Source organism: Staurois parvus, unplaced genomic scaffold (assembly GCF_062004578.1).
Source record: "Staurois parvus isolate SC_StPar_1 unplaced genomic scaffold, SC_StPar_1.0 ptg000229l, whole genome shotgun sequence".
Taxonomy (NCBI): Eukaryota; Metazoa; Chordata; class Amphibia; order Anura; family Ranidae; genus Staurois; species Staurois parvus.
In genome coordinates, this window is record NW_028318025.1 from 3,871,528 (window position 1) to 3,884,231 (window position 12,704).

At 38.9% G+C, this 12,704-nt stretch overlaps 1 protein-coding gene across 1 annotated transcript in view; it reads right to left on the reverse strand.

The window, feature by feature from the left end:
- Nucleotides 1-567: 567 nt before the first annotated feature.
- TMEM161B (transmembrane protein 161B) overlaps nt 568-12,704 on the reverse strand; it is a 51,189-nt gene continuing 39,052 nt past the window's right edge. The window contains exons 11-13 of the mRNA XM_089679639.1: nt 11,620-11,794; nt 11,127-11,223; nt 568-8,569 (exon numbers count right to left, since the gene is read on the reverse strand). Coding sequence (XP_089535765.1) covers nt 8,307-8,569; nt 11,127-11,223; nt 11,620-11,794 — 535 coding nt within the window. The 3' untranslated portion in view covers nt 568-8,306. The remainder of the gene's footprint in view (nt 8,570-11,126; nt 11,224-11,619; nt 11,795-12,704) is intronic.

Sequence of the window (12,704 nt, forward strand, 5' to 3'; positions counted from 1 at the left end):
TGACACTGGCTGGGAAAGGGTTAATATCTAGGGGCTATCAAGGGGTTGTGCGCCTAACAATGTATAATGTGTAATATGTGCTGCTTTTAACTTTACTATCTGGCTGTTTTTTCTCCCTACTTTACAGGGAGAAAAAACAGCCAGATGTCTTTTCCCTGTACATAGAGTTCTGTGTTTTGTAAACACGGAACTCTTTGTGTGATTGGACACAGACAATCAGCTAACTTCAACAAAAATCATTGGCTGAAATCAGCTGTCAAACTTGGGTTGTGCCCAACCACAGTACGGGTCAGCAGGGGGCATGCACCCACAGACCCGGAAGCAGGTAGTCAAGTGTGTATACGTGACTGTGTCTGCCTGGCCGCCCCGCTGAGGTAAATGTACTACGGCGGGCTGGGAGGGGGTTAACCTCCTTCTGACCTGCTTTAAGCATGTGTTGCATTTCCACAGACTTGTCTAGGAAAGCAAAACCCATCTGATGCAAACAAAAGCCCACACAGGCCCTACAAAATACCCAATTATTTTCTTTTGAGAGTAAACTTTTGTCTTGAAAAAATAACTCACCAGTTAAATGAACTCTTCTCTTTAATAAATATACTACATTTGTCAGTAACATGCATACAACAAACCTCAGACAATTTTCTTGCAATACTGTGATTCATAAAAAAATACAGCACATATTCTGCCACTGTAACATTTAAATATTTTTCAGCTAATAAACTATCCCATCACCTTGAAAAGCTCACATCAAGATTACTATCTTGTTTAAAATCAAAGATCAGTCTGTAATAAGTAAATTGATTATGTATCCCTTTCTAAAAAAGCATAGCTGACATCTTAAAATAGACCTGTAAAGGAAGAAATATAGGGGAATGCCATGCCTAACCTACTAAAAATGTCAAATACCTGGCTGTTACGATGGCCCACTATCTTAAATACTTTGATTCAGTAACCCAAAAGAAGTATCCAAATCAAGGATACAGTAAAGTCACAACCTCTTATTGGCAGGTCTGTTCCAGTTCAGTTGCACAATGTTTTAAAGTTAGAAGACCAGCATGACAACCAGGTAAGTAGAATTTTTAAGAAAGAGAGGTCAGAGATTGCAGACTCAAAGTTTACTTGAAAACTCCAACTAAAGTGGGTTAATTTGTTTTGGACAGAGCGGGGAAAGGTTTTATTGCTGTGTCCCTATTGCAGAGATTTCCCAACACAGGATGTAAAGGGAAATCTTTGCAATAGGCAAATGAGCAAAAACAAAGATGATTTTAAAAGAGTCTGAAATGGTTAGAACTTCTGAAAATGTTTTTATTGGTGGGTGCAGTTTTATCCTGGTGATAAAAATACTGGAAGTGAGGAAACATCTCCCCTAGCTATAGTAACTGCTGGATCAGCAATTTGTGGACAATGTGTCCCATTTTTCCGTCTGACAGGTATAGAGCTACAGTTGCTTATGTTAATGCAGCTGCTGCACAGGACTGGGAAAGATGCCCAATTGTATTCTTCAGAGCTCCATTTTCTCTGTGGATTGGCAGAATGTGGAATTGTTGAAGGCACTCAGAGCCAGTCAGATGCTGAATGATAACACATTTGTTTTACTATACCACTATCTCACTTAAAGACAGCTCACTAAAATATCTCCTTTTATTAACTAGGAATCCAACTCTCAGCCTACATTCTCCCTGGTTGCACTTGGCCCTCTCTATTTTTTTTCGATGTCTGTAAAGAATCAACACTGCCAGCAGGAAAAAAAATGGGTAGAATAGTAAGCTCAAAAGATTGAGAACCTCTTGGGTAATATTAAGAGATTCATTTTTTTATCTGATTAGAAAACTCTTGAACAGAAAGAGATAAATATAGTCTTGTTAACACCGATAGGTCTATTTATAAAGCAATGGATGTGACTTTGACCAAACATCCATGTGCTTTAAATGTTTGGTGAAAGTCACATTCCTCTACTTAATAAACCCATAAGGCTTTATATACATACTGCAACAATCTGATTGCTCATTAAGTTGCATTCAATCAGGATGATAATTTTGAATAAAAACCAAGAAATTTCCTTAGGGTTGGTACACACCAGATGCATTTAAATTTTTGTTTTAATCTTTAGCTCTGTAAAATGCATATACAAAAAGGAGGGTCTAAAGTATTTGCAGTTTGGGAAAGAAAATGTCCTGCATACTGCATTTTTGGTATATTGACCTGACCTGAGAATGAACCATAATATGTAACAAGAACTAAATAAATGTCTTGGCGCTTGGGTTGTAGTTGCTGTAATTTTTTTCTTTGAGTCAATTAAGAAACACAGGAATTCAGGCAAACAGACAAGTCTTAAGCCTGTACACAATATAACTCCTCTTCGCAGAATGCCTCAGTTTTGTGAGCAAGTAGTACACAAGGTCAGTAAAAACACAGAGGGGTAAGAACAAAAATTCTATTTTCTCCATCTTCCATTAAGGGACACAGGAATTCAGAAACAGATGAGGCTTCCAAAACCATTCAACTGAGAGGTAGGCAATAGCCACTGATGTGCCCTAGAAGAATCCTGTGTACTATTTACATTTTAGAGGTATTTTGAAGGACCAAACACCTGAATCAAGAGCAGATGTTGGCAAAGACTAAGCTTGTGTGGGTGATACATGTCAGAGAAGACCGGTTTCCAGATGGAGATGAACTGTGTTGCTTTAACAGCTGAACAAAGGTTTACTGAGCCAAGTGAAATTATTTGTGTGCAGATTCTTTTCTGTCAAGGCCAGATGAAGTGAAACCTTCTGCAAGGCAGACGACCTGCTAAAAAAAGGTTGCCAGGAAAAGGCAGGGAAGAGAGGGAAGCTTGAATGAACTAACAAGTCCAATAGAAAAAGACCAACAGCTCAACAAAGCAGGCCTAAGCCTCACTTTCCTAACCCTTAGGATTCGGGAATAATGAGGGTCCATAATGAGAAAAGAGGTTGCCTGATCGAAAAACAAATCTTGCAATGAGATAAGATTATGAGAGCTTCACAGCCTAATATCTAAATTGGGATAAACAATTGGCCCCCAAGATTGGTAGAACCCAGGCAACCAAGCCTGAAGTCAACATGAAGGAAGATATAGGGCAAAAAAGTGGCTAGCATATAAATGATAGGCAGGAACAGGGGTATACCATATCCCAGACTGGTGTGCCGATACATGAGAACCAAAAGGAAAGAGTAGGACTTCTTCCATTTAAACACACAGAGGTATTCCTGGGGTTTGAAAGGCCAATTTTTCTATAAATCATTCAACCTAACCAGGGTTAATGGAGCATTTTCTATTGAGGAGTGAAAAGTAAGATTAACACTACCAAGAGCACTAACCTAATTTAGGATAGGTATGAAGGAGGAATCTTAAGGAATTTCTTCAAGAGGTAGCAGATCAGATGCAAAAAAGAGGACCTATCACCAGATAACTGGGTTCTACAAGGGTCTCCGGACTACCGCTAACCCCTACAAGAATATCCACATCAAGTACCCAGCATGGGGGTTAGGGTTAGCACAGGACTACCCTGTGAAGAGAAATTCCTGAAAACCAGCAAAATATGAGTACTTAGGCCTTTTAATGTGAGGAGATCCAGAAAGCATATGGCCCAGGTCACTCAACCCATCACAGAGTTTACAAACCTTCCCGGAGGTGAAGTTCCTGAAGTGGTGATGTTCAATGGAATGCAGGTCAGAGTATCCACTCACAGAAGTATTCCCAGATGAAGCAGGAACTGTTCTGAAGAAACATATGAAGTCCTAATCTGAGACATCTGCAGGTTGCTTGAAAAAAGCTTCTTCAGAGGAACACCACTGGAATGCTAAACCAGAAGGTATGATTTAAAGGCTAACCATGGTCAGGCAGACTCTACCAAACACAGTGCTGGGCACACTTAGAGCAACTGTGGGTACACTGCTGTAGTGTTTAGACACCAATAAAGTCTGAAGTGGACAGGGAGGTCCCTGAAGATGTGGGTAGGCCTCAGCCACACTCTATAATGCTGCAGGAGTGTCCAATAATGACATTTCAACCAGAGAGGGCTCAAGTTCTAGATTAAAGGTATTGGTCTCTTCAGGGGTTACCAGATAAATACCCCCAGAACTACTAGGAGAGTATGGGCTGAGGTCACCCTGAAGCTTAATCCTCACTGCAGTAAAACTGGTGCTGACAAATTTGAATAGGTGCCTAGTGGTGCAATTGGAGAGGTAACTGCCAGCAATTCAGCCCAATCAGAGTATTCAGAAAAAGAGTCACACCTGAGGCTGTGCCACAGCTTTGGACCCTGGAAAAAGCTTGCTGGGTTGAGGAAGGATTATACGGGGACTAGCTCATGATGTTTGTCAGTGTCCCAACTTCCTGTAGGCAGCATTATAACCTGTTTTTGAATTAATTCCTTCAATGGACAGTACAGAGAAAAAAAAAAAAATTTTTAGATGTAAAACAGGTTTTGTAAACCATTGAGTATAGGAAATTGAGCTCAAATTTTAGTAAAATGTGTTTTTTTCACAGATACATTTTGTTAATTTTTCAAGTTATAGAACAAGTCTGCTACCAGAGGGAAAGGAGGACCTGTTGAGTTTAACTTGAGGAAGCTAATTTAAATTAAAATCAGGGCAATCTTTGTATCTGCAAGGTTTACTTTGATTAATAAAGACCAAAAATGTGTTGTTTATAGCAGCACTCGCATTTCACTTTGATTGGCAGGTCAACCTAGACATTTTAATTACAACCACATCCACAATGCCATAGACCACACAAGCGAGGTGGAAGGAAGAATCCCCCCTCCACTGTGTCATTGTATTCTGACAGTGGAGACTCCTCCGCTTTCAGAATACATTGATCAGCGATGCAGCCTACTGACTGATTTTTCTGTTTGTTAGTGTCCTACTGGCTGCAGAGCTGATCAAAGGAAAATTTTCCAAAAAGTCAGTTCGAGAGAAGTCAATCATTAAATCAACTTCTCTGGAAACAGGTACTGCCATAGATGTATTACAATTTGCCCAATCCCCGCTTGACCAGCTGAATTCTGATCAATCTATGGCCACCTTAACCATGGTCTAAGTAATGGCATTGCTGATATTAGAGCAATCAAACCACAGCTATACCAGTTGGCATGTAAAGAATAAGATTTAAAAAAAATTTGCATAGAAATATATGGGAATCTAAAAAATATCTTTTACAGCAGTGTGAAAGGACATTTGGCATAAAGCACTACAAAAAAAAAAATTTAAAAAATGGGATAAAAAACATCTTTGGGCTCATTCACACTGTGCAGAGTTCACTATGTGAAAACACAGATCTCTGTAAGGGCACACAGAAAACAACTGTTTTCTATGTGTTCTGGTCATACTACAACAAAGTGAAGAGGTGATGAAAAACACAGCATGTCTGCATTTTTCCTCACTGCACCACAACGCTCCATGTTGTGCATTTCTATGCATATAAATGATGGAAATTTCAACATGCAACATTTCAATAAAAAGTAGAAAACGTAAACTGTGTCCTGCATTGTAAAAATGCAGCCTCCCATGGCCCATACAGAAACTGCTAATTTTTCTGTGCGGGGTAATGTGAACGAGCCCTTATACATTTAATTCCCATGTAACACATCTCAGTGCTTAAAAATTCAAAATGTCTAAGGCAGGCCATGAAAGCAGCAATTCTGAATCTTGGCAACAAGATTATTCTCAGATTTGGCCAGAAAAGCAAGAACTGATCGTGAAGAACTAAAGCAAGATGAACAAAATCACCTCTATGCCACTAAGATCTTGAAATTGAACCTTGAACTGATCAAATTCTCAGTTTAGGTCTGATTTACCCAAAGAAATACACATAAAGCTAAATAATGCAAGGCCAAAGTGCAATCAATGCTCAAGTAAATAACTGATATGTTGACTTGTGGCAGAACCTTGCATTCGAGGTTTACCTGGATGAGAAATAAAAATGAATAGGACTGTAGAACCCAGCATTAACATTTATTTAAAGAAAAAAAAAACAATATCAAGCCAAGTTCAGACCTAGCTATTAAAAGTAGAATTCCAGCCTCAACCTAACTAGTTATAAAACTGTCACCTCCCCCCTCTTAATACCTATGCTGATTAATCTATGTAAAAAAGATGTATAACTTTCTGATCCCCTGTGTCAATCAGCAGAAGCTGCAGGGGAGAGGAGAGAGTGCTCGGCAATGGCTGGGAATGCATGGAAGCGGTAAAGTCACCCAAAGGCTTCCACGTTCTGCCCTTTGTCGGCACTCCCTCCTTTCCCCTGCAGCAGCTGGTGGCTGACACAGGGGAGCCAGACATCATGTGATCAGATCGGAGCAGGTTGAAAATAGGTAAGTATATCATTTCTTTGGCTAAATTAGTCAGCATAGGTATAGGGAGCTAGGGGAGATTTTTAAGACTAGTTAGGTTTAGGCTGGAATTTGACTTTAAGAAGTACTTTGTAGAAATCAGGAATATGCCCCAGCTCTATATTAAGATATCTGTGGGTACAGGACATAAAAAAACATCTGTTTACACCTCATGAAGTATATATTCTAAATTTCCTCCTAAGCTTACGTTATGGTGCAAGAGGGAATCCAACCAACTAAACTACATTAAAAAAAAAAAAAAAGTCTGTATAGAAGCCTTACCCTGCAAACTTTGCACTGGCTTTATACTGAGATTTGTAAAGCTTGCATTCAAGCCTTGGACAAATTCAAATTTAAAGCAGCAACTTTAAGCCCTGATGAAGAAAGGGGGCTTGACCCCTTGATGTTTTATGATGAAATAAATTCTTCAGGTGTCTCAAGATCTGGTCTGGTGCGCCTGTTTTTTTTCTTTATACTCTCTGGATTCAACTGAAGTGCCCCCTAGAGGCCCTAGTCTGTGAGCTGCCAAAGAGCACCCTTGTGCACCTCAGTACAGTCTCTCTATCTCTTACATGCTGATCTAATGACTTCAGTGCTTTGTTAGTAACATACCTGAAACAAATATGTAACAGGCAGCGCTAGATGCGAATCAGAACGCGCTTAACAAATGAAAGACCCACTTTCACATAAAAACAAATTAGCTTATGCGAGTTGCTAAGAGTCAAATTCTGACCAACTACAAGCACAGTAAATAGGTTTAGTAAAGTTTCCTAACAATAAGTCAAATGGTTCAAATAACCTCTAAGTCTAGGTTCACATTAGTGCGATTTGGTGTACCACGTTTATGTAGTCACAGCAGCCCATTCATTTGAATGGGCTGCTGTGCCTAAGTATTCCTACAGAAAAAAAGGTTGCACCTTTTTTAAAATGCAGTCAACACCGAAACTGCATGGTGCTTTGGCACCATGCGATTCTGTGTTTGGGAAATCGCACCACGTTTTTCAGTGTGAGGGGATGCTTTTAAGAGTTATTGGCACCCCTGCGCTTTCTTTATAGCACTGCACTTTTTGTGCGGCTACAGGAATGTATACAATTTACACTTATTCCTACACTAATGCAAACCTAGACTAAACACACTGCAATTGGACGGCATTTACCAAATATGTTATATGCAAATTTCTACAATTTTTTCATTTGTAATTTCTGGAGTAATATACAAATTGAATGTTAACAAAAGTGATGCATTTATTTATCGCAAGCTTAACCTCTACTCTTACACACAGTCTACGTGAGCCACTACTAGCACCATCACTTCTTGAGTGTTTATGTGTTCAGTGACGTAAAAAGCTTTGTACAGAACAGAATTAGATTTCAATATTTGCCCATACACACACACAAACAGACACACACACACATCCTCAGGCACATAAAGGTCACCAAATAATACACAGTTGTTGACATACATTTACTGTAATATACAGTAGTAATACATTCTGTCCTGCTGGACCTTGTCACTAAAAATGGACAGGTCCAGCAGAAATTTATTAGTCACCTTCAAGCCTCAAATTTTCTTCGTATGGCTCAGATCTCTAACGAAAGATTAAAAAAAGGATTTGCTATCCGTACTTGGTGAGAGGGAAAAAAAATTTAGAATGTGAAGTGCAAGAACCGCTAATCGAAGATGATGTCTTTATAAGAGCATCTCTTACAGTCAATCAAAACAAAAAATAAAAAATAAAAAACTATCTTTACGAGCAATCAGCAGTTAGGTCTTCTCCCTCTGAGGTAATGAAGATTAAGCTCACGACAGTGATTTGATACAATATTTACCCTGAGAATACAGAGAAAACATTGACACAAGACAGGGTGCTGCTGAACCGTGTGTGCTCTAGCTGTTGCAGCTTTCTGTCTCCAACTTGGTCCATGTTAAGGTTACAGATATAAAGTCACCAAATTATGCCACTATTAAATACTGATGATAAAACAAGCCAAAAAGGCTGGTGGAGAAAAGGCAAGCTGCGATCCACCATGTCAAAAATGATAAAAGTCCCCGGAAGAGGAGTGGAGTGAAAATGTTCTTTAAACCCCCTAATGCCACTGTAATTTGGGTGACTGTTGCCTTCATCTTTTCTTCAGGGTATGGCTGTTCAGTAAAACCTGAGTTCGACCCTTGTGATGCCTCCATAGGAGAGTCATAGATGCCCCATGAATGATTACCTAAAAAACATTTTAGAAACAGATAGAAGTATTGCTAAAGCAAACACCACCAAGAAAAAATGGCATTACATTTGTTACAATACTATCAATGACTGAATTTACATAAAGTGGATCTAAACTTAGAGTAAAGATATGCAATCCTATAGGGAAAATCTAGAATAGTTAACTGTGCTTAAGCAGTACCCTGCAAGATTTACCTTTTGTTCCGAATTCCTCTTCAAAGAACACTGCACTTTCTGTGCCTGTAGCCTCAACACTGTTTATCTTTGGTAAGAGATCACCATAGGCACTGTTGCCTCTGACTACTAGTCTCACAATATTTGAAAAGGTTGCTACTGTGCTTCTTGCTAGTGAGAAATCTGTAACAAAGGATCTACAGTGCAACGATCTACAATGCAGAGATCTCTCTGCTGCTTCTTCATTCATTCAGCGGAAATTTGGTTCCTTAACCTTTCCACATGTGTCTTTATTATTACTCCACCATCCTTTCCTAAGTCCTCTATATTAAATCACCAGTCATCAGGGGAAAGCTCTGACATTAAGCAAAGCCCTGCATCTACCATGCAGGACAAGAAGTACTAAGTCAGGAATGGAGAAAAGGTGAGCTACAGGAAGTGTATAGGCAATACTGGTTCTTTGCCCTCTCTTTAACCACTTCAAGTCTGGACACTTTTACCCCCTTCCTGTCCAGGCCAATTTTCAGCTTTTAGCGCTATCACACTTTGAATGACAATTGCGCGGTCGTGCAACACTGTACCCAGATGAAATTTTTAGCATTTTTTTTTTGACACAGATAAAACGTTATTTTGGTGGCATTTATTCACCGCTGGGATTTTTCTTTTTTTTTGCTATATAAATGAAAAAGTCCAAAATTTTGGAAAAAAAAGTGTTTTTCTTATAAAATTTAGCAAATAAATACTCTTTCTTCATAAATCTTGGCCAAAATGTATTCAGCTATCTTTTTAGTAAAAAAAAAAATAATCCAAATTAGTTTATAACCAAAAATTATAATTTTTAAAAATATTTTTTAACATTTTTTTTTATATATTATTATTTATGGGTTTTTTTAAACATACTGTCACCCTAGCAGTACAGTGTCACCGTAGTGACACTGTACTACTTGTGGGGGGTGATGAAGATTTTTTTTTTTTTACACCGATTGCTTTTACACCCATAAAGGCTGTAAAAGCAATCATTTCTCCTTCTCTCTGGCTGCATTCTTGAAGCCATTGAGAAATACTGTGTGAGCTGTGATTGGCCACAGCTTGTCACATGGTACAAGGCTGTTGTGAATAGCCTTGTACCATGTGACCTCTGTGATCATTCACAGATTTCACACGTAGTAAGCAATGATGTCAGAAGTGACATCTTGCTTATTACTATTCATGTGATCACTGATTGGCCAATCAGTGATCACATGATCAGGACCTCACACAGAGGTTCTGTACAGCTCCCAGGGTGCATGCACAGGCTAAAATGGCAGGCACCGTTTGTGAACGGCAACCCGCCCCTGCACTGCTCCCATCCGGCCGTTTATATACATGGGCCGTACGGGAAGTGGTTAAACGCAGAACTTAAAAACAACCTTTCAATTATGTATTAAATATAAATAATTTAAATGTAGAAGTTTCAAACTTTCTCCACTCTGTCCAATAATAAAACATTTTGAATGGAGATGCACTTTAGATTTAGTTTACAAAAATAATACACCTGGAACTGTATGAGAGGTTAGTGTTGTGCCAGTTTCAGTTTTAGTAGAAAAAAACAGTATAGAAACAAACAACTTTTTCTGGTTTTAACTGGCTCTGACACTCTCCCAGCTGACAATCACTAGCTGAAATACATACAGTCCTTCTATCGCAGATGCAGCACTTAAAGCTCAAGACTACACAGTCTTACAGTCCAAAACACAATTCTAGCTTATGGAAATGTGAACTGCCAGCATTGCAGAGGTTAACAGCTAAGAGATCAGATTTCCAGAATGAATATAGTTTAACACATTAAAGTTTATTTATTAACATTAGCCAGAATTGTGTTTGGACTGTAAGACTGTGTAGTCTTGAGCTTTAGTTGCAATTTGGCGATCACAATGTGGTCATACGGGCCCATTGCTAGTATGTATTAAATAATGAAATGTAAAAATCTGTGACCAATTACTAAAATATACTGCATCTTTTCTGTCATGCAACGACACCTAATTTACCTAATCCTGGATTTTACAAAATCATTGGAAGTCAGATTTAACAGACTACTGTATTTCTAAAAACAGATGAGTGAGACTGCATCCTGTTGTCATGAGATTTTGTGAAACCTCCCTTGTGCTAAAATGTGCAGGTAAGACTGCAGGGAGCTTACATGGCCACAGAACATACTAGCCTGTGAGGGTCCCACAGAGTCAGAATCTGGGCCATAGAAAAGATGAAAATTCTAGTAAATAAAAGTATCTAGCTAGCATGGCAACCATGTAATGAGTGTTTTGTAACCCGGTGTACACCAGTATGTGCCAATCTGTTACTGGACCTGTATAAATCAATATAATTTGTCAGGTGATGCCTACCTAGAGTTTTCAGAAGCAGAGTTGTGTGAAGGAGCATCACCAGAGGTGCCACGTACTGCAGTGCAATAACACAAAGGTAATAAAATACTCGAGCCACCTGAAATCAAAGCATTAGTTACTCAATAAGTTATCATAATTATTCAACAAGAAAAGGATACAGAAGCACACCTTTTTTGAAAAATGTGCATTAAATATGTTGTTACAATGAATGTTTTAAATTTAAAATGATCAGCACTTATGGGTAGATAGATATAGTTTTGTAGACTATATCGGTGTTCCAGAAAATGTTATCGCTACAGACAGGTTTACAGAAGATCTTCTTACATGCTGCCTACCAGATAGTTCCCTATTAGGAATGGTCAATATTGTACAGTATTCCAAATTAGTACCTGGAATTACTTCAAGATTGCAGCAACAAAATTTAGTTATTCAGACACAAATCATCAGATAGCACCCAATTATGTTCGGACGACGAGCAAATAAACATGCTCACCATCTTTTGTAATTCTTTGGTGCTTATTCTCCCAGCTTCCTTCTTCATTTGATCCACACATTTCTGGGCCAAATTTAAGTAAGCTTGTAGATGATGTCTCATCATTATCAACCTTAATCCGCAGAGAAGAATGATGATCCAAAGTCGAACCGTATCAAAGGTGTCCTCAGTCATTCTGTTAATACAAAAAGGATTGCATAGAAAAGCTAAATGAATAAAAGTATTTTTTTTTTTCTATTAACAAGTTTTATTGATTTTCACATATATACATATACAAAGAACACGTTGAAAGAGAACAAAATAAAAAGAAGGAGCACATCGATGGTAAAATCTGCATGGTTACAAACATAATAACGTCACATAGCTACAGTGGGGAGGCTCTCAGAACAACACAGTCGGAGAAAGGTGGGAAGGGGAGAAATTATCCCATAGGTGCCACACTGCCTCGAACACAGCTGTCGAGCCGGAATGTAAAGCAGTCAGGTATTCCATCTGTCGTACATCAGCAATAATTTTAAAAAAAGTGGATATCGAGGGCGGTATAGTGGATAACCAACACACAGGAACGTTTCTTCTGGCTGCAGTCAAAATATGTGAGGAAAGTTTCCCGGACACCTTGGGAAGACCTGGGAACGGCAAGCCCAATAAAACATATAGAGGCTCAAAAGGGAGAGAGGTATGCAATAACAATTGTAAAAAAGACAAACTCTTCCCAAAAAGGGACAAGTCCATAAAATGTGGAAGAGGGAGCCAAAGTCTTTCCCACAACGCCAGCAGGCAGAAGAAGCACTCGGGTTAAAAGCATGAATAACCTCAGGGGTTTTGTACCACAACATCAACATTTTGTATGTATTCTCTTTATAAACCACACAGACAGAGGATTTAGATGCGTTTTCCCAAATTTTCTTCCACTGTGGTAGATCGATGTCACATTGTAGAAACTGGGACCACTTGTGCATGTAATGGTGAGTGTCGTTAGAGAGGGGGGTAGCGTCCATTAAGAGTTTGTATGTTTTGGAAATTATACCCCTTTGATGTGGGCCCTGTATACATAGACGCTCAAAGGGCGAAGGTTTATCAAGAGT